Here is a 26,730-nt window from a genome sequence, read left to right on the forward strand (position 1 = left end):
TCTGAGTGGATGCTATACTAGGATTATTCATAAATCAATATTTTTTATATAACAATTTGCACTGAAGTACTGTACAAGACATTAGGTCATATTGGAGTGAACAAGTCGTTCATGTCTTAAAGTTCTAATGTGACATACAACTCATGTTCACATCCAATGGAAATAATTTTAACTGTCAACTCTCATAATGCCGGTAATGAGAACAGCATGATACAAGTGGGTTTAAAACATCTGTACATTTTTACAACCTATTAGGAGATTAACTTGTAGTAGAATTTCCAAATTGTACCATATGTTATATATATTAGTGTCTATTGTGTAAAAAATAGTTTTTAAGAATAGTTCTGAGCATCCACTCAAGAGCTCTGACTTGGTGATAGATTTCATGACTCTTGATGCCTGCAATGACAAGCAAAACATGTACCATACTCAAACTTAATATAATGACAGTGTTACAGTCCTAAACCTCCCCTGCGAAATATGTGACCTTGCCGCGGTGGGGAGGCTTGCGTGTCCCAATGAAGCAGGTACCCGAGCCACAGGTGCAACCATATCGGATGAGTATCTGTTGAGAGACCAGACTAAAGAATGGTTCACCAAAAGGGGGGTAGCAAACTTTTGGAAGTTGCAAGGGCGGCAGTCTGGATGATTGACTGATACGGCCTTGTAATAATACTCAATATGGCTTAGCTGTGTTGATACTGTTACACGGCTGAAAGCAACAGGAAACTACAGCCGTAACTAACTCCCGAGGACATGCAGCTCTCTCTGTATGAATGATGCACTGATGATGGCTTCCTCCCGGGTAAAATATTCTGGAGGTAAACTAGTCCCCCATTCGGATCTCCGGGTAGGGACTACACGAGAGGGGGCGATCATCAGGAAGATGGATACTGACATTCTGCGAGTCGGAGCGTGGAATGTTAGAATCATTGTGGTAGATTAGATAATCTGAAAAGGGAGATGGATAGACTAAAGTTAGATGTAGTTGGTATAAGTGAAGTACGTTGGCAGGAAGAACAGGATTTCTGGTCAGGCGACTACCAAATTATCAACACACAATCAAACAGAGGATATGCAGGAGTTGGTTTAATAATGAATAAGAAAACAGGGCAGCGAGTAAGCTACTATGACCAGCATAGTGAAAGAATTATTGTCGTTAAGATAGACACCAAACCAATGCCCACCACAATAGTGCAGGTCTATATGCCTACTAGCTCAGCGGATGATGAGAAAATTGAAAGAACATATGAAGAGACAGAAGATTTAATACAATATGTAAAAGGTGATGAGAATCTAATTGTGATGAGAGACTGGAATGCAGTGGTAGGCCAAGGCAGAGAAGGTAATACAGTAGGAGAATTTGGATTGGGACAAAGGAACAAAAGAGGAAGTCGGCTGGTTGAATTCTACACTGATCATAATTTAGTCCTTGCCAATACTTGGTTCAAACACCACAAACGACGGCTTTATACGTGGACAAGACCTGGAGACACTGGAAGGTATCAAATAGACTTGATTATGATTAGGCAGAGATTCAGAAACCAGGTGTTGGATTGCAAAACTTTCCCAGGAGCAGACGTGGACTCTGACCACAACTTGTTGGTCATGAAATGCCATCTGAAGTTGAAGAAATTGAAGAAAGGAAAGAATACAAAAAGATGGGATCTAGACAAGTTGAAAGAAAAGAGTGTGAGGGATTGTTTCAAGGAACTTGTTGCAAAAGGAATAAATGAAAAGGCTGAAGGAAACACAATAGAGGAAGAGTGGTTAGTCATGAAAAATGAAGTCAGCAGGGCTGCCGAGGAAATGTTAGGAAGGAAGAAAAGATCAACTAAGAATCAGTGGATAACTCAGGAGATACTAGACCTGATTGATGAACAACGAAAATACAAGAATGCTAGAATTGAAGAGGGCAGAAAAGAATACAGGCGATTAACGAATGAAGTGGATAGGAAGTGGAAGGTAGCTAGGGAAGACTGGCTGAAGGAGAAGTGCAAGGATGTCAAAGGTTGTATGGTCCTAGGAAAGGTACATGCTGCATACAGGAAAATCAAGGAAACCTTTGGAGAAAATAAATCTAGGTGTATGAATATTAAGAGCTCAGATGGAAAGCCACTTCTAGGGAAAGAAGACAAAGCAGAAAGATGGCAGGAACATATCCAACAGTTGTATCAAGGTAAAGATGTAGATAATTTGGTTCTGGAACAAGAAGAGGCTGTTGATGCTGATGAAATGGGAGACCCAATTTTGAGGTCAGAGTTCTGACAGAGCTGTGAGCGACCTAAATAGGAACAAGGCACTTGGACTTGGTGGCATTCCCTCCGAATTACTGACTGCCTTAGGAGAAACCAGCATGGCAGGGTTATTCCATTTAGTGTGTAAGATATATGAGACAGGAGAAGTCCCATCCGATTTTCGGCAGAATGTTGTTATACCTATTCCCAAGAGAGTCGGTGCTGACAGGTGTGAAAACTATCGCAACATTAGTTTAGTATCTCATGCCTGCAAAATTTTAACGTGCACTATTTACAGAAGAATGGAAAAACAAGTTGAAGCTGAGTTGGGAGAAGATCAATTTGGCTTCAGAAGAAATGTAGGAACACGTGAAGCAATCTTGACTTTACGTCTGATCTTAGAGGAGCGAATCAAGAAGGACAAGCCCACGTACATGGCATTCGTAGATGCAGCAATCCAGAAAGGAGTGAGGCAAGACTGCAGTCTGTCCCCCCTTCCTTTTCAATGTTTACATATAACAGGCAGTAAAGGAAATCAAAGAGGAATTTGGAAAGGGAATCACAACCCAAGGAGAGGAAATCAAAACCTTGAGATTTGCCGATGATATTGTTATTTTATCTGAGACTGCAGAAGATCTTGAAAAGCTGCTGAATGGTATGGACAAAGTCTTGGGTAAGGAGTACAAGAGGAAAATAAATAAGTCCAAAACAAAATTAATGGAGTACAGTCGAATGAAGGCAAGCGATGCAGGAAATATTAAATTAGGAAAGTAAGTCTTAAAAGAAGTAGATGAATATTGTTACTTGGGTAGTAAAATAACTAACGATGGCAGAATTAAGGAGGACATAAAATGCAGATTAGCACAAGCAAGGAAGATCTTTCTTACGAAAAGAAATTTGCTCACTTCAAACAATGATATAGGAATTAGAAAGATGTTTTTTGAAGACTTTTGTGTAGAGCGTGGCATTGTATGGAAGTGAAATATTGACGATAACTAGCTCAGAAAGAAAGAGAATAGAAGCTTTTGAGATGTGGTGTTACAGAAGAATGCTGAAGGTGAGATGGATAGATCGAATTACAAATGAAGAGATACTGAATCAAATTGGCGAGAGATCGATCGATTTGGCTAAATTTGATGAGAAGAAGGGATAGAATGATAGGACACATCTTAAGACACCCAGGACTTGTTCAGTTGGTTTTTGAAGGAAGTGTAGGTGGTAAGAACGGTAGGGGTAGACCAAGGTATGAATATGACGAGCAGATTAGAGCAGATGTAGGATGCAGTAGTTACGTAGAAATGAAAAGGTTAGCACAGGATAGGGTGACATGGAGAGCTGCATCAAACCAGTCTATGGACTGATGACTCAAACAACAACAGTTCTAAAGCTTGACTAGTATTGAATAGGTGCGTTTCAATAAATTAATTGTTTAACATTTAATAATGGAAGAAGCTGACTCGGAGACAACCAGCAGGGAGTGCAGGCATGGTGACCTTCAGCGGCAGCTGAGTGCTGACTATGCGAGAGAGAAAACTCCCAAACGCAGGCGTGTGAGTTTGAAGGACTTCTGGCAGAGAGAAGGTCATTTAAATGGGGATGGCTCTGATAAGGATAGTCTTAGTACACTAGATAAGAGCTCTGCTGAACTGGGTGCAAGTAGGATTACGAGGAGTATGACTGGCAGTCAGAGTGAGATGGGGGGAGGAAGAAATAACTAGATATTACAATAAGGTGTATCAATAAAGATCTTAGGAGTAAGCTAGAGAACGAACCTTTTAGAGTTGTTGGGAAGCTTGCATGTCCTCGCTTGTGAGGAAAGCTGGATTCCACCACGAATTTTCTAAGATGGAAGTAGACAAGTTTACAGTTTATTCGAAGGCAAAAGAAAGGTGAGCTGGCAGGGGTGGAATAATGGTTATGATGAGGGAGGATTTCCAAGATAAAATAGACCATATCGAATTGGAAATGGAGGATATGATTTGCTTAAAAACAAAATGTTACGAGGAGACTGAGCGAGATTTATCCGTCGGTTTTGTCTACAACCCTCTTGAGGCCTCTCCATTTGCAAAAAAGTTCCCTTTGATGACCTGGCACTAGAAATTAATAGGATTCAAAATAATTTTGAGCATTTTGCTAATAGGGAACTTCAATGCGAGGGTTGCGGATCAGAAACTGTTGTATGACCAAGATGCAGATTAAATTTTATATGCAAAAGAGAGTAAGTCAGGATAAGGGTTGTAATAAAAAGGGAGAAAAGTTGTTAGAGCTGTGTGGTACTGTAGAACTATATACAGTAGAACCTCGATAATTCGAAATCGGTTAATTCAAAATCCCACGTAATTCGAAGAAGCTCTCGTTCCCGAAAACATGAGATACAGTTTTGCATGTTATTTAAATTGTTTAATTCGAAATACGGATAATTCGTAATTTGAAGTACAATGTCGGCCCCATTACCGATATTCAGACTTTTAATTCGAAACTGCCTTTACATTTTAAAACAATAGTATGTTACAGAGTAATTTCAACTCGAAATTTATCCGCGTCATAATAGAACGCGTGTTTCGGAACGTGGAGTGGTAGCTTTCCGCACTTACACTCACTTTGGTGGGTCTACAGCGCGCTTCATGATTGCCAAGTTGAATGAAATCGGAATTATTTTGTATTCAACCTTTTAAGGAACGCCGTAACATCACGCAACAGGCAGTGTGCGGGAAAACAAAATGTGCGAACAGGCGATGCCGACAGTTGACAAAAAAGCGTGGCTCATATAATCAATTCGTAGGCACCGAACAATACTGTCATTGCCGATGAAACTGCATTGCTTTATTTTAATGCGAGCCCAAACGGTCTTATGGTTTTCAAGGAGAAAGTGCCAGCCGGAGAATCGTACAAGGGTCGGGTATGGGGTCATTGTAGTGCGTTGACATGGAAGCGAGAAACTTTATCCCCTCGTCATAGAAAAGTTCAATACGCTACAATGTTTTAAGGGCGTCGGACACTTTCCATCCCAGTACAAAGCATCTAAAAATGCAAACAGTACAGATATCCAAAAAATAATGCATTTGCACGGTGGAAGCAGCATAATTTATCCTTGTCTTTGAATTGTGTGATTGTTTTTCTTTCGTTGCATAAGGTTATGTTCGTCAGTGATTTATCCAAGTGCATTATTTGAACATTGTAAATTCACCTTGTTGGATACATTTCGGATTGAATTTATTAATGGGTCTTAGAATACTTTGTGACGCGGCAAGTGTTTACATTTCTGAAGTACGAGAGAAGTGCCATGGCGGGAAAACGTACAAAGATAGTCATAAGAAAGTTTGATTTTAAGGGCATCGGGTACTTTCTGTGTAAATACAAGGCATCTAAAATGCATACAGTATAGTACTCCAAACTCCAATGAATAAAGCACTTGCACATGGGAGCCAGAATAGATTTCTCCTCGTCTTTGAATCGTGCTTGTTTTTTTTCTTTCTTTCTTTCTTTCGTTGCATGAGGTTATATTTACCAGTGAGATATGAAAGTGCATTATTTGAATACTGTAAATGCACCTTTTTTGAATACATTTTGGAAATAGTTCTTTTTTTATGGCATTTGAAAGGTATAAACTGTGAATCAAGGTTAACTGCATGCAGTAACGGGACTTACAATATTTCGTAATGCGGCAAGGGTTGGTACTTCTGAATTGCGAATTGGCGGTTAATTCGAAATCATGTAATTCGAAGTCCGATTTTTGAGTCCCAACGACTTCGAATTAACGAGGTTTTACTGTATTTTGAATGGGTGGTGGTATGGCGACAAACTAAGGAACCTGACATTCATAACTGAGACGAGGGCAGTATCATAAATTTGGCGCTATGTTCTAGAAATGCGTTGCATGAGCACGAAAGTTGAGGAATGGGGAGAATCACATCACTTACCAATTATTGTCAAAGTAAATGACAGAGAGGGCAGTGATTTAACAAGCAGCACAATAAAATTCAAAGAAAGATCAGTTACTAAATACAGGTGGAGAGAGGAGCTAAAGAAAGAGTTTATGAATTATTATGAGGGAGAAACAGGTCAGATGGTGAAAGTTGGAATAAACTCAATGATCAAGAATAACCTACCAGGTGCAGCAGTAAAACTGATTGTTGAGCGACATTTGCAAAATTACTACCTAGTTAGTTAGAAGGCAGTTTGAGTTTAGAAAGGGTTATTCCAGTGAGACTCAACTTGTAGCATTCCAGCTAGATATAGCAAATATTTTGGATTCAGGAGGTCAAATGGCGTGTATCGCTCTTGACCTTTCCAAAATTTTGATAGGGTAGATCATGGGAGACTAATGATGAACATGCGGGCTATTGAACAAGACAAAAGAGTGATTGAATTGGTGGCTAAATTTCTAGAAAACAGATCTCAGAGAATTAGAATAGGTGAAGCATTCTCTCATCCTGTAGTGACTAAGAGGGAAGTTACACAATGCAATATTATTGGACCTTTTCTAATGTGCATAAATGAGTTTATTTATTTAATCGTATGGTGATTATAACTACAAATTTGTAAGTCCAGGTCCAAGTGTTTCAGCCACTCTACAGCACTTTCTGAAAGATGAAAAAGGTCGCTGGGGCTTCCGGAGTAGGCATGAAGAGGGGAGCGCATGATGAAATGGTCCAGGGTCTACTCCTCTTCACTGCATTCACCCATTGGAGAATCCATCCAACCCCACTTATGGCGTAAGAAATTGCAGCGTCCATGCCCAGTTCTCAGTCTGTTGAGACGACACCATAGTTTTCTTGGAAAGTCGAATCCCTTAATTTTCTGGGTTGGATTTAGGTCATGAGCATTTGTTCCAGATGATGAAATCGACCACTCATTCCGCCAGCTCACGTCCTCAGGATTGTACCTATTGATTGCCCTGCACGTGTCCCCCGGGTGGTGCTAAGCGAGCAACAGCGACATAAGGTGATTCAATTGAACAGCATAAATTAGTAAAGAACTGGAATAATAGGTAAGGCATTTTGCAGATGATGTTATACTATACGCTTCATACAGAGTAATAAGTAAATCACAGGACTGTGAGCAACTACAAAAAGACTTGACAATGTTGAGAGTTGGATAGCAGATAATGTATGATGGTAAATGGATGTAAGTTTCACCAAGAGGAAAGGTCCTCTCCATTTTAATTACTGTGTTGTTGTAGTGATACTATTCCACAGGGATCATTAACTACAGTACCTAGTGTTCATATAAGGAGAGATCTTCATTGGGGTAATCACATTAATGGAGTTTTAAGTAAAGCTTACGGATCTCGTCACATGGTTACAACGATACTACAGTAAGGATGCAAAATCACTGGTAAGATCTCGATTAGAGTATGGTTCCAGTATATGGAACCCATATCAGGATTACTTGATTCATAACTGGGAAAGATCTCAAGGAAAGCAGTACGACTTGTTCTGGGAGATATCCAACAAAACAACAGCATTACAAAAATATTGCAAATTTTGGGCTGGGAATACTCAGGAGCATGGAGATAAACTGTTCGACTAAGCGGTTATGTTCAGAGCTGCCAGTGGAAGGATGACGTGAACAACATTAGTACAAGCTTAAGCGAGTAATTACAGGTAGGAAAGATCATAATATGAATATAAAATTGGAATTCAAGAGGATAAATATTTATTTATAGGAAGAGGAATTAAGGACTGGAATACTTTATCAAAGGTAATGTTTGATAAATTTCTTTCTTTGAAATAATTTGAGAAAAGACTAAGTAAACACTTAACAGGGAATCTGCCACCTGGGCAAAAGCACTAAATGCAGATTAGAAATGACTGATTGAATACTTTCATTATTTTCTACTTTTAAACAAATTTTTCAACATATTTTAACATTTTATATGGACGTGTTAGTAAAATTATCTTTCAGGAAGCTCTGATCAAGACAGGTATTTTTTATTGATTATCTGTAACATAAACTTTACATTCCACTTCCGTGGTCATAATCTTTGTTAAGATGTATGCAAGTTCCATTTTCAATGAGAAATGAGCACAAAAAAAAATTTTTAATTGTTTTAAAGAAAATTTCACATTTAATCAAACTTACCAAGGCCAAATTATGTTCTTCTAGAGCACGGTTATTGATTGATTTTCTCAACAGTCTTCTATTTCTTTCAGCATGTACCTCCCTTCTCTGCCTTTCAAAATGAAGCTGAATATTTAACAGGACTACCTGTTCTTTCAAAATTTTAAGTTCAGTCTCTGGACCTGGAATTCAAACAGAATAACAAACATTAGATCTATGCTATAGAGATTAAGATATATGTGTAAATAATCTAACAAAGATGAAAGCAATATTTTACTTTACAGTCTACTTGAAGTGTTTAAAGAGGGAATATTTTGGGTATCAAAAAAGCATACTTATTATTCTAGGTCATTGGCCCCTAACTTATTATTATTATTATTATTATTATTATTATTATTATTATTATTATTATAGAAGACATTCACGATCTTGAATACCTCATGGAGTTTTGTTCATACTGTCAGTCATCGGTTTCATTTTATATATTAAAGCTATAACTAGATGGACCTGCTCACACTATATCTACTGACAATTCATTTTCCCTTTCTTTTAATAATTTTCTCTTCACATAAGCTCAATTTCAGATTTCTTTGATATTTGATCAATCTAAGTATTTCAAATTCTGTGGGACTGCATGAGGCTGGTTGGTCATATTGTGCAATTGCGAGGCACGTGGACCATTCAGATGTCACAGTAGCTTCCAACTGTTCACACGCTGCCATCTTCGAATAGATAGGCTCTCCTCTCATGAATCCTAGTTTTTCTACATCCATCTCTTCTCAGCCCCCAATGAGCTTCTTTCTGCTGCCCAGCGCAGAAGAGCAGGCATTAATACTCATCGAGAGGCCCAATTTGAAAGATCTTGACCTGAAGTAGGAAGTGTAGGATAAGAAGAAAGCTGGATGCAATAAATACAGGAAAAAGGAATAAACATAACATAAAATACAGATGTTTAAAATTCAGTGTATGTACACCCTAACACCAGTTTAATTGTTCAAAATTTGTCTTGTTTAACCCTGTATCATCTATATTGTGCCATGCTCTAGACACACAATCTGTCACAATTTGTAAAACTGCAAAAAGCATACCGAAAGACACTTACATTAGCAAATAAACGAATGGTCATGCAAAAAGAGCCCTTAAGGAATCACTTATTGTCATTAACAGCTCTGTGGTCACTACTGGGCTATATGTGATGAGTTTCTTCATCAACTGGCAAACAACTGTTATAGTTGGATTTTATTAACTTCATTTTATTAATTTTATTAATCTTACTATAAAAATGGTCCATCTGCATGAAGTTTATGTCCACCTTAGTATTACCTCTTCTTAGGACCAGTTTCATCAACCACTGTTAAAAATGTGCTTAATGGAGCGTTAGTTAACACATCAAGATTTTAACATGGCTTTATGGAAGTCACGTTTCACCAAACACTATAATAAACTCTTTTCTAACATGGCGTTAACGTTAACGATCAATTCAGCAGTGTGTATAATTAACATTATTTCGCTCTTCTGAATGGTGCCGATCATGTTATTCATTTGTTACCTTTCTCTTGTACAGTTTTTTTTTTTTTTTTTTTTTTTTACATGGAATAAGAGATTCCATTTGAAATTGAAGATTCTTGGTAATAGGACGGGATACAGTAGTAAATTAGACTACATACAGAAGAAAAATTATCATAAAGGGAAGGTGATGGGAAAAATCTTCGGGGCAGTAATTTAGTTCACTGGAGAAAAAAGATTGTCAACTTTGAAAATATGTGGGAATGTTATGAAATGTGAAAAGACTGATGGTACTGGGTGTCCACAATTAAAGTTATGGTATCTAGTGCGGCACAGCACATGCTGTAATAATCGTAGGAGTCTGAAATTTCGTAGATATGCTCATTAAGCAAGGCACTCATGAATTATACCACAAAAATGATTAGTTCTAAGTTTTGCAAACATGGCGCTGTGAGCAGTCATAATGTGCAATATTCCATAACTGTGACGTCAAAATATTCTTCCGGTAGAATCCCGTTGTGTCAATTCCTTGGTTATTGCTTGGTGACGCATGTTGATTCCTTTTGTGAAGTGAATCTTCGTTGTAATGTAAGAAAGTTGAACTTTTCTGTGTGAAATATAATGCCTATTGGGAAGAGGGACCATGCACCACTAGTGAAGTTGTTTTTAACAGAAAGGCAGCAATAGCAACGCTGCATTGTGGGAATACTGCAAACAGAAACAGCAGAGAAGAGGTCCCATGACAAGTAATGAAGAAATTTGAGGAAACACGGGAATTAGGTGTTGCATGAGGGAGAGAACGGTGGCCCATCCCCACGGAAGTTGTTTGTGAAGTTGTTGTAGCTATAGCAGACCATGCAGCACATTCTTCCAATTCTCTAACTAGTGGTCAAGCTGTGTCACATGAATTGTCCCTACCCCAGTCAACAGTTCACAAGATTTTGTGGCGCATTTTACACTGGTATCCCTACAAACTTCATAACTGCATCTACATTCATAAATGACAGGAAGACATTTTTTGAAAAATATTGATATATATAGATGCACATGTTGGATTTTTAAAGAATTTGATATATCGAACCCTTCCAAATATATACCAATAAAGTTGGAACATCACATCAGAGCGATCTAGTGGTGATCACCTTGAAAAATTATGATTGCCAGAAAAAGTGGTAAATTCACAATTTTTCAAAAACCATCCAATTATCAAAAGTATCGATATTTGAAAAATGCTAATGATATATTCGCATTCAGTATGTTGGTTTTATACAATAAACACAAAGAAATAAAAATAAAACAACTTTGGTTATGTAGTGTAACTAATCTTATAATAATAATAATAATAATAATAATAGAAGCTCACTGGAAGAGATCATGTGTAGTGGAGCTCCGCGATCTTAACATCTTTTCTCGCGTTCTGTGTAGTGTTAATGGGTATCAGGGAGTATTTGACCATTTAATTGGTGTGGTGGTTGTGTGAACGTGTTATCTTAAGAGTCTAGAGCTTGTTTTAGTTTATTTGAGGGCATAATTTTATTTCATTTTATTGCCCTAAGTGCCTCCATGCTGGATTTTGCTACAATTGCTCCATAGATAAGTTACTAAGAGTGTATTTTGGTTGCTAACCTTGCCCTAACAACCACCCACTCGCTAAATTTTCTTGGTCTCCATAGATACTACCAACTAGATATATAATTCTACTCTTCCACTGAGGCGTTTCTAAGGCAACAGATCTTTGCCTACTGCTGGGAGCCATCTTGGTGGCTCAGTCCCGAGCTGACAACAGCAAAGGTAAACCTGGTCATTCGGATTCTGGGGGACCAGGACATCGTGCTGAGAAGAGTCGGAGCTTCCCAAAACTCCTCAAACCTAAGAAAACCAAATTCATTGGTACACTAAACGCACAAACGCTGACCAAAATAGGGAAACTCAAGACAGTCACGGATACTTGTGACAGATTTAGGATTCTGATACTTGCAATACAAGAAACATGATTTCGCGACTCCGATCATTTTGACTCCTGTGGTTACCGCTTCTACAAGGGAAAGCCAGCAACAAAAGTGCCAAATAGCAACCTGTATGTGTTGGGAACTGGATTCCTAGTACACAACAGCATCCAGAACTCTGTGATAAATTTCACATCACCTTCAGAACGCCTCTCCTTGCTCACAGTTAAATGCGCCAATAAAGCCTATACACTAATTAATGCACATGCTCCAGTCAACAGTGAACCTGACAAAAACAAGGTTGAAAAATTTTGGTCACAACTCGAACGGGCACTTACCAAGATCCCTCACCATCATGTAAAAATCCTCCTTGGAGATTTTAATTCGCAAATCGGCAGAGAAAGGGAACACAGGCATATTACTGGATGTTTCTCAGCACACAAGAAGACTAACACAAATGGACACCGTTTAATCAACGTATGTGGAATGGCAAACCTCCAGCTGATGTCCACACACTTTAAGAAACCTCCACAAAAAATTACCACATGGAAATCGCCGATCAGTCACCTAGGCGAATACCAGATCGACCATGTAGCAATTACCAGAAAATTTTCCCCTGAAATTATGAACATCACAGTACGCAAAGGTTATGTAGAGTCAGACCACCACCTCTCACAAATCAAAATCCGTTTCAGACCCAACCGAAGGAAATACCAAAAACCTACAATCCCACGCATTGACCCAGGTTATCTGCAAGAACATGCACATGAGTTTGCCCAGTCGTTGCGTGCAAATGCAAAAACATGGGATGCACTCCTTGAGACTATCCAAGATTCATCTACGAAACTTGGCCAACCACCCCGTAAACGGAAACATAGATGGTGGACTTCGGATTGTGATAGAGCACTGGAAACAAGTATGCGAGCCTGGAAGAATTGGCACAGTCATCAAACACTAGAGAATTGGCATATCTTTTCAGAAACTCAGAGGCAAACGTCCAAAAGACTCAGACGAATTAAACGTGCATACCATAACAAGAGATTAGAGGAGATCGATAATGACTTCAAACGGAATAACACGAGAAATTTCTACAAAACCTTTCGCGAAGAACTGACTAGCTACAAGCCACCCACTCTTTCTTTTCGACGCCCTGACGGAACTCTCGAGACAAATACAAAGGCTAACAGTGACATCCTGAAACAACACTTCAAAAAGTTACACAACTGCGAATCACCAACTGAGAAACTTCAATTCCACATACCCACTCCAAACACAGATTCCCTTCCACCGACTCATGAGGAGATAAGGAGCATCATATTACATCTCAAAAACAATAAAGCACCAGGAGAAGATGGTGTAATCGCCATGATGCTGAAGATTGGAGGGCATCAAATTATCGACCAATTACAGGTCATCATTGCGAACATATGGGAAAGTGAAGTCATACCTGTAAATTGGAAAACTGCCCTGATCCATCCACTGCATAAGAAAGGTGACAAGATGGATCCAAACAACTACCGAGGTATTTCTCTTCTGTCAATACCATACAAAATTCTTTCACGTGCTCTGCTTACCAGATTGGAACAACAGACAGAAGATAAGATCGGCGAATACCAGGCGGGCTTCCGTCCACATCGATCGTGCGTGGAACAGATCTGGAACCTGAAGATGATACTCCAACACCGCCAGTCAAACTGCACAGTGGTCACTTTCGTAGAATTTAAAAAAGCATACGACTCAATAGACCGTGGTACCCTGTTCAATGTTCTTCGAGAATACGGTGTTGATAACAAAACACGTTAATCCAACAAACCTTGACAGATACAACCTCTAAGGTGAAGTTCATGGGTGAAATCTCTGCACCCTTTGAAATAAAAACAGGCGTTAGACAAGGTGATGGATTGTCCCCACTTCTGTTCAACCTAGTACTGGATAAGGTCATTAAAACATGGGAGAAAGAAGTACCCGGAATAAACATGGGAACGGAAAGTAAACGGATTAACATTAAATGCCTTGCCTTTGCTGACGATCTAGCAATAATTACCCGGACTCCCGAAGAAGCCAGGCACGCCATCGAGAAGCTTCACGATATTGCAATAAAAACTGGTCTCCACATCTCTTATGAAAAATCGCAATACATGGACTCCAAGTGCACCCAAATATGGCAACATTTTACAAGTCAAACAATTCCAGTACTTGGGTGAAATTATGGGTGATTCAGGCAATGAAAAAGCAGCCAACAAAATGCGCGCAGAAAAACTACGTAAAGCATACCTAATCACCTGGAACTTCTACAATAAGAAATCAATATCCACAAAAGCCAAACTCCGACACTACCACACCGTTGTCCTCCCTGAGGCACTCTACGCAACTGAGACATCAGCACTTACCATTAACATCAAGGACATTGAGAAAATGGAACGACAGGTACTGAGGAAGATATTCGGGCCCAAGTTTCAAGAGGGTAAATGGATGCGAAGAAGCTCGGAAGAACTCTATGCATTAACTGAGCGATTCTCTTCAGTCGCACGAATGGATGACTCACGACTGACTAAGAAGATATTTCTTATTATCAATGGAAACCGACAATCCAAAGCTCACTGGCTAGTGGATGCACAAAAGGACCTTGCAGAAGTCGATGTTGATCCAATGGCAACCACAAGGAATACATACAGACAAAAGATCAACAGCCATAAATTTGCACCCAAGAATCCATCTGAGAAAAGCTTGAAACTCAAAAACTCGTGGACACAAGAAAGACGGCAGGCCCATAGTGAAAGGATGAGGAAATTTTGGGAAGATAAGAAGAACAAGAAGGTGAAGAATACCAGTGCTACTTAATGGTTCCACGTGTTCCTTAAGGGGCTAAACGAATGTATATAATAATAATAATAATAATAATAATAATAATAATAATAATAATAATAATAATAATAATAATAATAATAATAATAATAATAATAATAATAATAAAATTTATTATTAGCCAGCCCTGTGGTATAGAGGTGCCTGTCTCTTATTTTAAGACTCCAGATTTGCTTTTCTGGCCAGGTCAAGGATTTTAATTCTGGACTGAGGAGGAGAATGGGGTTCACTTGATACAACATTTTCTAAAGCTCTTAGTTACAGGAAGAAAGCACACTGTGAGAAGATGACTCTACTGACATAGTATACATAAAAGAACACTGATTGCCATGGTTAGAATGGTGTCAGGAAATTGATGACACTAATTCCAGATAGAGTACAGCCCAAAAAAATGTATCCATATGAACACACTTTCAAAATTGTTGGAATATATCCTGAACAACCTTATGTTGACATGAAAGAGTTCGATTGAGAAAAGATTTTGGCAAACATCTCCCGATCCATGCTCCAGTATTGCTTGATCTTCACAAGGGTATTGTCATTTGGAAAGACCAAAGCTGCAAAATGCATTCTGATTCTGGAGTACACTGATAATATCCAAATTTCATCACCTGTGATGACGTCATGGTCATGTCGGGAGCCCTCCCAAATGAACCTGGATAATTTTTCAGCATTATACCACCATCACTACTTTTTGTTGTTCTGACAAATTATGGAGCACTCATCTCGAATGAACCCTCCTCAAACTAAGGAAACTGCAAATCTCGGTGGTGTAGTCAGTTGTCGTCCTTCAGTTCTGAGATAGCAGGTTTGTTCGTTGCTGAGAGTGGTGGTATTTCAGGGTGTTTAAATATGAGAACACTGTGTTGAACTGCTCAAGGACAATGTTCTGACACAAAAGTATCTAGAAATAACCACCTAAACGATACTTTATTAATGCCTCAGGCAAAATTGAATAATTATTAAAACTTACAGGACATGTTTCGACCACTTAGTGGTCCTCTTCAGCTGTATAAATAAAGAACTGAAAAGAAAAACATTATGACAATAAGCACAAATAAAAGTTCTTTGGAGACTCCTTTGATAAAAATGGAGGTCATCAGAATAGGTCATCTTGCCTCTCGTTCTTGTTTGGAAAAGATGTTTATTCTGCGCTGTCTAGAGGGTCTGTCTTTGAGCGCGACCTGGTGAAGTAACGAAGTGATACAGTTTGACAGTTCATGGAAAGCTCTGGAGAGAAGGGAAGTAGAGTTTTATCGTCATCTAAAATAACATGTGAGGGAGGAGGTAGATTGGGCTGTGCTTCTGCGATGTCGTGTTTGATTATATCTCTTGTTCGTCTAGTCTGTTTCATGTCTACCCATTCTAAGTATTTGCTAATATTCTCATATAAGATGTTTTTGTGCTCGTTTTCGTTGAGATTCTCTTCACCGTTTTTCAATTTATCAAGAACGATGAGGATGTTTTCCAGGTTGTTCATAAGATTACCTTTATTTATCATACAGATAATTTGAAGGTCCTGTTTTATATTGGTGAATTTGTGGTTGGACTCTTTCATATGGGATCCCATGGCAGAGAATCTTTTGTATCTTTCAGCATTGACGTGTTCTTGATATCTAATTGAGAAGTTCCTTCCAGATTGTCCCACGTAAGTTTTTTTACATTGAGCACAAGTCAGCTTATAAATACCCGATTCCTGGAATTCGTCATCTTTAAGTTTATTAGCTTTCTTCTTCTTCTTCTTGCGTTACGGCCTCTGTAGGACCACGGACAGCTCCTTCATGGATTGCATTTTCTTCTTCTCCTCCCAGAACCTCTTCATCCTTTCTCTTCTTCTCTCCCGCTCTTCTTCCGAGATATTCAGTATCCTCTTCTCTTGTCTACTCCACTGGTGACTCTCAATCCTTTTCCTGTATCCATCCCTATCGTTGATCTCTGGCATATTAGTTGGTATGTACTTCCTTTTCCAATTTTCCTTTTCTTCCACCTTGATCCCCAATTCTGACCAATCTTTCCGGAGTTCAACTACCCACTTGGTTCCTGTCTTTCCTTGTGTCCTCGCTGTTGTTTCCCATACTCTTTTCGTCATTCTATCCATATTCATCCTGATTACATGTCCCGCAAACCGTGCTCTTTTCAGTCTGATTTCTTCTGAGATTGTCCTCATGTTCCGGTATAGTTCTTCCCTGGGTCTCCTCATCCATCTCTCACCTCCTCTCTTAGGGCCTAGTATTTTCCTCAATATTTTTCTCTCTTCTTTCTCTAGTTGTTCCGCACCATTTCTTCCTAGTGCTATAGTCTCAGCAGCATATAATACAGCATTTCTCACCGTTGCCTTGTAATGTCTGATCTTTGCATCTGTAGATATATTCTTTTTATTGTATATATCTCTGGTCATACAGAAGGCTGATCGCATCTTTTTTATCCTCTCTGTTATTCCTTCATTGCTCCTATTCCTTCCTGTTATAAATTCTCCTAGGTACTTGAATTTGTCCACCTTCTGCACGGTGCCTTCCGGTGTTGTCCAATCCTCAGTGGTATTCAATGTCTTTGTCTTGTTGTAGGCGATCCTCAGTCCTACCCTTCCGGCTATATTGCTTAAGTTGTTGAGTTGTGTCTTTGCATCTTCTTCTGTCTCACTTACTATAACTATGTCGTCCGCAAAGGCTAGACAATCTACTTGGGCCCTATTGTCCTTTTTGTCCCCAACATGCGTCTTTGGTATTCCCATTGTCTCATTCATTGTTCTCCACTGTCTGATGACTTCATCCAGAGCTATGTTGAACAACATTGGTGATAATCCATCTCCTTGTTTTACACCAGTGTTGATATCAAATTCTTCAGAGAGTACTCCTCTGAATCTCACCCTTGCCTTTGTGTCTGATAGAATTTCCATTATGAGTTCATGTGTAGTGCCATCTAATCCTCTGTTCTTCAGGATTCTTCCAAGAGTTTGTCTGTCGATGGAGTCATATGCCTTAGTGAAATCTACAAAGGTTACCACCGTTTTTTTGTTCTTTAAGGCCCTATGTTCTATCAGTTGTTTCAGTATAAATATCTGTTCTATGCATCCTCTTCCCTTCCTAAATCCTGCTTGGTAGTCTCCAATTGTACTTTCTAACTGTTCTTCCAGTCTATTGAGCAGGACTTTCGACAACACCTTATAGCCAATCTCTAGTAGCGAAATTCCTCTATAGTTGTTTGCATCCCTCTTGTCTCCCTTCTTATGTATTGGTATTATGATCGCATTCTTCCATCCTTCTGGTAACTTCTTTGTTCTCCAAATCTGGCCGATGATGTTGGTCATGTTGTCTACTGCCTTGTCACCTCCCCACTTAATCATCTCAGCTGATATTCCATCTTCTCCGGTTGCTTTGTTATTCTTTAGATCGCTTATGGCCTGTGCGACCTCATCTCTAGTTGGAGGACATGACTCTCTCTCTTCTGTGTTTGTCCCCAGCTCCAGCTCTTTATTATGACTAAAGAATCTATGTTTCGTGTTGTTGTTTGTAGAGAAGGCTACCTTGGTATTGTGTTTCTTGAATAAGTTGGTGATTTCGTAAATCTTCGGGTTATTAAAGGTGAATTTTACATATCCTTTTTCTTTTTCTGAATGCTGTTTAAGTTTAATTTGTTGTTGGTATTTGCATTTAGTGATGATTTTATTGATGAATTTCAAACTGAAACCATTATGTAGAGCCTGTTGACGAATGAAAGAAAGTTCCTTTTTTCTGTCTGTTTCTGTTAGCGGCATTTCAAAGGCAAATACTTAGAATGGGTAGACATGAAACAGACTAGACGAACAAGAGATATAATCAAACACGACATCGCAGAAGCACAGCCCAATCTACCTCCTCCCTCACATGTTATTTTAGATGACGATAAAACTCTACTTCCCTTCTCTCCAGATCTTTCCATGAACTGTCAAACTGTATCACATCGTTACTTCACCAGGTCGCGCTCAAAGACAGACCCTCTAGACAGCGCAGAATAAACATCTTTTCCAAACAAGAACGAGAGGCAAGATGACCTATTCTGATGACCTCCATTTTTATCAAAGGAGTCTCCAAAGAACTTTTATTTGTGCTTATTATCATAATGTTTTTCTTTTCAGTTCTTTGTTTATACAGCTGAAGAGGACCACTAAGTGGTCGAAACATGTCCTGTAAGTTTTAATAATTATTCAATTTTGCCTGAGGCATTAATAAAGTATCGTTTAGGTGGTTATTTATACTTACTTCTTGATTAAACATCAATACGGTCATGAAATGGACAACTTGTAATACAAAAGTATCTCTCAAAATCTATAGCAAGTGGAAGGATCTTAAAATTAGTACAACATAATAATAATAATAATAATTGTACCAGGCGGTACACCTCTGCGCCGCTAGTTCAAATATTGCGCCTGTTGAAACTCCTCTACAGGAGAAAGCCTGAACTTTAACAAAGTGTATTAACTGAAGAGTTTCTCCGAAGATAGCTCTGTGTGAAGTTTGATGTGTTTTTGTTTGTATTTGATCAAGAAGTGTGGACGTTCTCTACCAGATGTCTCTACTAAAAACTATGATTACGCACTCTGGTGCGGAGGAATGAACCTTCTCGAAGAAATTTACAGTAGTATTCATAAGTTTTGTTTTTACTATATTTTGTTCTGTTATTTTTGGGTTGGCAACATTAATCCTTTCTATCCGCCTGTTTTGAATTTAGCCAATCCCAAATTTCTTTAATTTATTTCCAACCAATCATGTACGCCTTCTTCGACATAGACATGTTGCTCTAAGCTATCCAATAAAAGCGAAAGGGTGTGTCTACTCATTCCTGAAAGGTCTCGAATGTTCCACGAGGGTATATAAACTGCTAATTTTCTTGTCTCGGTGCCACTTCAGGAACATCTAACTTAGTGTGCGTGGAAATGTAGCAGGGGGCGGGAAGCGCCTCTTTCTTCAAGCAGCAGTTCTTCTACAAGGTAATGGCCTGTTAACATCTTCATTTCTTGCTAGCTCAGCAGTTTAACTCTCGGGGAGGGTTCGAAACCTTTAGTATGTAACCTACCTTTTTAAAATGTAAATTCTTTTCTGTCTATGTAAAATCCATAAATTTCTTTTACTGTAAAGCGGGGATAGAGAGTGCTTTACCCTCTCGAACTCCCCTTCATTTTGAAATTGAGGTGACTACGTTTTCATAACCGTTTCTTCTCTTCCTTAAAATATTAAAGTTCACGCCTCCAATCCTTTCTGTACTTTAGGCCAGTTGTTTAGTTTTCTTCATGCGAAGGCCCTGTAGGTTGGGAATTAAATACCCCTGTTTCTTTGTATGCCTTGATGGCAGTTTGGATAAGTCTGTTATTGCCTTGATAGGCTTGAAAGATCGAGAGCGGGTCAGCTCCTTATGGTGTTGTGGTAAAGGTGCCTTAGAGAGGCTTGAGGTTAATAGCTGGGAGCAAGTGGTCCTTGTATTTAGGGGTTTTCTGCCCTTTAGCAATTGTGGTTGTGAGCTGAGAGCTCAGAAATTAAACTTGGGGCTCGAAGCCCAAATCTTGTAACGATCTGTAAATTGTTAATTTGTTGATCTGCTACTTGGTACCTGTTATACTTTTTTATTGATTGATTTTGAAAACAAAATATAACCTTTGTTAAAGTTTTAAATTAACTTTAATTTTGTAGTTTGAGACCTATTCCAGCCCGCACCTTCTTTCACCTCTAACTACCACGGAGATCTCCGTAACAATAATAATAATAATAATAATAATAATAATAATAATAATAATAATAATAATAATAATAATAATAATAATAATAATAACAACAACAACAACAACAACAACAAGAACAAGAATTGTACCGGAGATACACCAATTCCGTACATTTAAAACGAGCGCCTTTCAGAAGGCCATCTCTAATACGAACTGTGAAACTTCAAGTGGAAGAAATTTGAATGTTCATTGTTAGATGTCTCTACTGTCAACTTATGTGCTCCTTCTGGTGAGAGGATGGACAATAAATTTTCAAGAGAATTTTTGTAGTCATTCTTTGGTACAACTGAATTGTTTATAGATTGTTTTAGGAGTCTAAGGTTATCAGCACTTCTATCTCTTCCTGCCAGCCTTAAAAATTAACCAATAAGGAATTTTTGAAATTTGTTTAATAAACCGATCAAATTTGTAGGTGTGTTCAGGGCCTCGGCCCAGAGAATTCTGGCACCTTCCTCTCCGCTATAAAAGCTAGAGGCTTTCGGGCCATGTTGTCTTTTGATCACTCCAGTCCAGCAGTAGAGTGTGTTCATAGGACGTGGAGGAGGGCTTGCCTCATCCATCTCCGGAAGGTCCACCAACTCAAGGTAATGGCAGACATCTTTTAATCATGTAATACTCGAGGATAAGGTTTCAAAATCCTATTTTAATGTAATCTTTACATGTAACTTTTCAACAAGTCTAAAAACCTTAGTCTAACTTAGGGAATAAAGAGTGGGAACCGTCTTTCATTCCCCTTGGTTTTGAGGTGATTATGATTTCGTAAATTTTAAAATTGATCTCCTCCTTTGGTAATTTAAATTTTCTCTCCGTCTAGTCACCTCCGTAGTATAAGCTTTGTTGAGGTTCAAATCCCGTTACAAGATGATATCTGTATTACTATTATTATTATTATTATTATTATATCATTTGTGATATTATTATTATTATTCTTATGTCTATACTCTTATTATTACTATTATTGTAACTATAATTATTATTCAATTCAATTCTGCAATGCTTGTTGCTTGCGTGATTGTAGTTAAATGTATGCATATATACGTGTGTGTAGATTACCACTAAAACATGTACAGGAAGAGTTGCTGTATATCAGATGTGAATATGACATTGTTACATTGTGAAATACTGCTGGCGTTACTGCCAAGTCATTGCTACGTCATCGTGTGCATTTAGTGGAGAGCTCACTTCGTGGGAGTTACCTAAGGTTTCACCATAGTGTGAAACATTTGTCGTGAGGTAGGAGTAGATCATAGTTATTCCTGGAGATTGCGTAGGTGTGTCAACCAAAAGGTGCTGTATCTTGTAGCGTCAGTCATTAGTTAAACGGAAGGTGCACAATGAAGAAGTCAAATGGATAAGTGAACAGTCATTGAGTGAACGAGATGGAGAGGCCTCAGTCGATCATTAAGTCAAGGGGAGTCTACGGGAAGGAGAGGACTCAGTGAGTCATTAGTCACTGAGAGAGTGAGGCCACAGTTGGTCGGTCACTTAGTTGAAGATACGGACGGGAAGGCTTACCACGAAGTCATACAGGACAGACTTACAAAGAAGTCCTCTCGATGGAGAAGAAGTTGTCACATGGATACCTAGTTGTCAGTGAAACAAAAAGGATTCATCACCTAATTAGGCTTGATACATCTACAGTAAACACCATATCAAAGGAATACGTCGTAATTACACTCAAAGTGTTGAAGGTACAGTCAAGTGAACCAGTAAGGGATAAATTTTGTGTATAATTGTTAAATGTCCGGTCTAGAAGAATTCAAACTCATGCCTAATTTCTTTCAGTTGCAATGTTATAATTTCATATTCTCATCTGTTTTATCGCAGTAAGACTTACTATTTTTTCTATACAATTCAAAGAATAGATTTTGTTTGATCAAATTAATTTATTGTTTCACTTTTAGAGTAGAATCATAGAACCTCAAATTTAATGGGGAAACCAAACGACAATCTCCTTTTCCCAGAACTTAGATGGTATGTTGTCACAAGTAAGCTTATTACCCCACACCCTAGAGATATTCAAAAATCAAATTCTCTTACTGCTGCACTGAGTTGTAGCTGGCGCCCTTCAAATAACGTATGTGTAAGGAAACAGGTAAGAACTAAGTGTGAGTACAAGGTCCGGCGATTGAGTATTTCATTTAATGAATATTAATTTTCATATTTTTCATATTAAATTCAGATTTGTATGTCTTTAATTTAGTAAAGGAGTTAGGAACTTCTCAGGTTAGCCTCTGTAACATCGGGCCATAAGCCCACATAGGGTTTTTAATTATGTTCTTGTGAATTTCTAAGGAGTGCAAGTGTTCGCCTCCTAACATTTTGATTTTTGGCCAATAACTTTAACCTTTTCATTTTACTAAGGCCAGGTAGAATGGTCACTTATTGCCCCTGTTAACTATTATTATTCTATTTCCTATTTAATGCAAGGTAGAATGGCAAATGAGTAAGACAGTGGAAACTGGTTAATGTTTATCTAACGTGAAAGTTAAATTGAGCCGTTGAGAGGCTTGGATCTTGTAAAGTTTGGAGAGTAATCTCCTACAAAGTAATTGCACGGAGCAAAGACGCTCTTTCTAATGTTCTAAATTTTGGAGCCCCGTCTCCTTTCTTGTAATTAATTGGAGCAATTGTGCTCTTGGCAATGGTGTAACATTTTGACGTAAGTGTAATAGACAGATATAACTTGAAAGCAATATTCTTTAACCCATGGGTAAATAATACCAATATCGAGCTCGAATTATTATTATTATTATTATTATTATTATTATTATTATTATTATTACTTGTGAGGTGTGGCTATGAAGTGTTTACATCCATTTAGTATTATTTACATATGTACGGACAATACGATCGTATTATTTGTGAGGTTATATCATGAAACGTGCTGTTTAGTTAATGTAAGAACCTGTAATTAATAGTATATAATTTATGTGGGGAACATTACACTCACTGACTTGCCAGCTACAGTAAACACAACATTTGAAAAGAACTGCCTATTTATTCTGTGCGGAACTTTACATTGTCGTTTCCTACAATGCCGTCCATAGATGACAATGTGTAGAAAGGCACTCGATGTATTTGTTTACTGTATCTTGTTTCAATAATGCTGCCATGGAAATCATAAAGAAGATTTCACTAGCGTTGTCTAGTGCGACAAGATCCAGCTGCTGCCCTCTAGGTTCCTGTAACGGAGAGATGACATAGTTTCGCCACACCAGCCCCCCACGGAGTCGAGGCAGTAACGGCTGAAAGTAGTATATAAGTAATAATAATAATAACGTAAATGTTTCCACCTTTTCAATACAATATATTCACAAAATTACAAAATTATACGGTACTTGTTATTCTTTAAAATAATATTGTCTTAGGATTTCGCCACAAATGATCTTTGCTCCAATACGGCTGATGATGACCCCTAGATGGGTCGAAACTAGTACCGTATAATTTTGTAATTTTGTGAATATATTGTATTGAAAAGGTGGAAACATTTACGTTATTATTATTATTATTACTTATATATTATTCTCAGTTCAATACGGACCAAAAACATGAAATTGATAACCATCAAGGTTGAAAGTAGTCCGCGAACCTAACTCTTCGGCTGGAGTAAGTTCTAGGTGCCAAGTTGCAGGATAGTGGAGCACTTTTAGGTGCCGGTGATGCTGCGGCTGTGTCATTGTGGAGAGTGTTCTCAGGGCTGATACAATGATCCTGAGTGGTATTTTGTCTAGGTAATGGTGTGTTATCAGCCAGGAGGAAAGCAGGTTTTATGTGATCAATGCTGACGCGGATAGGCTTGCCTCTTATCTGCACAGTCAGTGTCCTATCACTTCGATCTAACACTCGATGTGGGCGAGTGTATGGCGGCTGTAGCGCGCAGCGGACCGTGTCATCACGTAGGTAGACATGAGTACAAGTGTTCACTAGTCCCTGAAGATGAAGGTGATATGTTGATCATGCCGTGATGCTGGCAAAGGACGTAATCGACTCATTTGTTGGCGGAATCTGACTACGAAGCTTGAAGTGTCCTCAAGGCAGTTGTCTGTCTTAGCACAAAGCATTTCTCTTGGAAGTCGTATTGGTTCACCGTAGACTAGCTGTGCCGAGGAAGCATCAAGATCTTCTTTATGCGCACTTCAGATACCAAGTAAGACAATTGGTAAGGCTTGCAGCCAAGACATATCAGGATGGCACATGATGGCTGCCTTGAGTTGACAGTAGAAACGTTCAACCATTCCATTGGCACAAGGATGCCAGCTGGTTGTTCGGGAGCGTGAGGTTCCGGTGAAAATCCCCAGATTTCGGAACAATTGAGATTCATTCTGTCTGCCTTGGTCGGTCATGATAACGGTGTGGTGATCCAAAACGAGAGATCCAGCATGCTACAAAAGCTTCGGTGACGTCTTCGGCTGTGATGCGTTCCAGTGGCCAGACTTCTGGCCAGCGGGTGAATCGGTTCACTGCTGTCAGACAGTATCTGTAATTTCCAGAAGGAGGGAGTGGGCCGATGATATCCAGATGGACGTGCAGGAAGCAAGCGGACGCTGGGGTAAAGTTGCCAATTGGAGCGTTGTTATGGCGCGTGACCTTCGAGCGTTGACATGCCTGGCAGGCTCGTGCCCCTGTACGGCAGTCTTTTTGCATGTGGGGCCATACGAAGCGTTCTGATGCTAAACGGGCGGTCGCTCTGGCACCTGGATGACAGACCGCGAAGAGAGTCAAAAGCTTGTCTGTGAAAAGGTGCAGTGATAAATGGCCTGGGTCAAGGCGTTGAAGTGTCACAGAACAAACTGGTGTTGGTTCCTGGTATCCGGACTTGCTCCAACCAAAGTGCTGATTCACGGTTTAACAGATTAAGAAGTTCTGCATCCCCTTCCTGTGACCATGCCGAAGCGTTGAAGTCCAAGGTATTACTGGCAATTCCGTTGATGCAAGATAGTACATCTGCGACTACGTTGGAGGAGCCTTCAATGTGCTGAATGTCCGTTGTGAACTGAGCGATGAACGATAACTGGTTCAGCTGCACGGCTGGAAGTTTGTCGCGACGTTGCTGGAAGGCGTAAGTCAGGGGATTGTGGTCTATATAGACTGCTGGGCTTCCAAAATGTATCTGAAGTGCTGCACTGCTTCATAAACTGCAAGCAACTCTCAGTAGTAGGCTGGCCATTCAATTTGCTTCAGAGACAGTTTCCTAGAGAAGAAGGCTAGAGGCTGCCATGCATCGTCTACGTATTGCTGGAGGCTAGCTCCTATAGCGCTGTTGGATGCATCTGTGAACAATCCCAATGGTGCTTGCGGATCGGGATGCACTAGGAGGGTAGCTTGAGCGAGGCTTTCCTTACAGGCGGCAAAGGTGCATTCCATTTCTGGTGTCCAGGCCACGTAAATTGGATACAGCTGCGTGCAGTGGAGCCTGGTACTAGGATGTCGAGGGAAGGAATCGGCGATAGAAAATGATCATTCCCAGGAAACGTCTGAGAACATGTGCATTTTTCGGGAGAGGAAAATTCTGCAGAGCTGTGATGCGTTCCGGCAATGGTGGTGTCCCTGCGGCGGAGACTTCGTATCTGAAAAAGGTGACTCTTGGAGATGCTAAGACACTCTTGGTAGCATTGATGAGGATGCCATACTCAGAGAGGCGGTGGAAGAGAGCTCGCGGGTGGCGCCTGCAGTCTTCAGTACTCTTAGAGAAGACCAAGATATCGTCGACATACGCAAACGTGAAATCCAGACCTGATAGTACTTCGTCTATGAATCTTTGAAAGCTTTGACCAGCATTGCGTAGTCTGAAGGTCATGAAAGGAAACTCAAACAGTCCGAAGGGCGTTATGATTGCGGTCTTTGGAATGTCACTTGGGTTCACGGGAATCTGGGTGTAGGCCTTCACTAGGTCAATAATGGAGAAAATAGTGCATCCGCGAAGCTGATAGCTGAAATCATGGAGATGCCGAGGTGGATACTTGTCAGGGACGGTCCGTGAGTTTAAGACACAATAATCTCCGCAGGGCTGCCAGCCTTTGTTCTTCTTCGCTACCAAATGGAGCGGTGACGACCAAGAACCCTCAGAGCGTCGTGCTGTACCTTCCAGAAGCATGACATCAAACTCCTTCTTAGCAATCTGGAGACGATCCGGGGAGAGACGACGAACTCGGCAGGAGACAGGTGGTCCTGGTGTAGTGCGGATAAAATGTACCGTAGAATGGCGTACTTCTCTCGGGGCTCCAGATGGACGAATGAGGTCAGGAAATTCCTTTAAAATTTCATGGAACGTAGTCTGTACATTGAGAGTCTTCACACTGAGTTGTAGAGAGTTAGCAGTTTGGACGTTTACTGATAAGCCTGTGATGCCATCAACCAA

General features: G+C 39.5%; 1 protein-coding gene across 3 annotated transcripts in view; it reads right to left on the bottom strand.

The window, feature by feature from the left end:
• Tsc1 (tuberous sclerosis 1 protein hamartin) overlaps nucleotides 1–26,730 on the bottom strand; it is a 442,531-nt gene that overhangs the window by 56,105 nt on the left and 359,696 nt on the right. For all 3 annotated transcript variants that reach the window (XM_067135484.2, XM_067135485.2, XM_067135482.2), the window contains one exon: nucleotides 8,322–8,482. In XM_067135484.2, the coding sequence (XP_066991585.2) occupies nucleotides 8,322–8,482 (161 nt within the window). The remainder of the gene's footprint in view (nucleotides 1–8,321; nucleotides 8,483–26,730) is intronic.

The sequence above is a fragment of the Anabrus simplex genome, chromosome 1 (genome assembly GCF_040414725.1).
Source record: "Anabrus simplex isolate iqAnaSimp1 chromosome 1, ASM4041472v1, whole genome shotgun sequence".
Taxonomy (NCBI): Eukaryota; Metazoa; Arthropoda; class Insecta; order Orthoptera; family Tettigoniidae; genus Anabrus; species Anabrus simplex.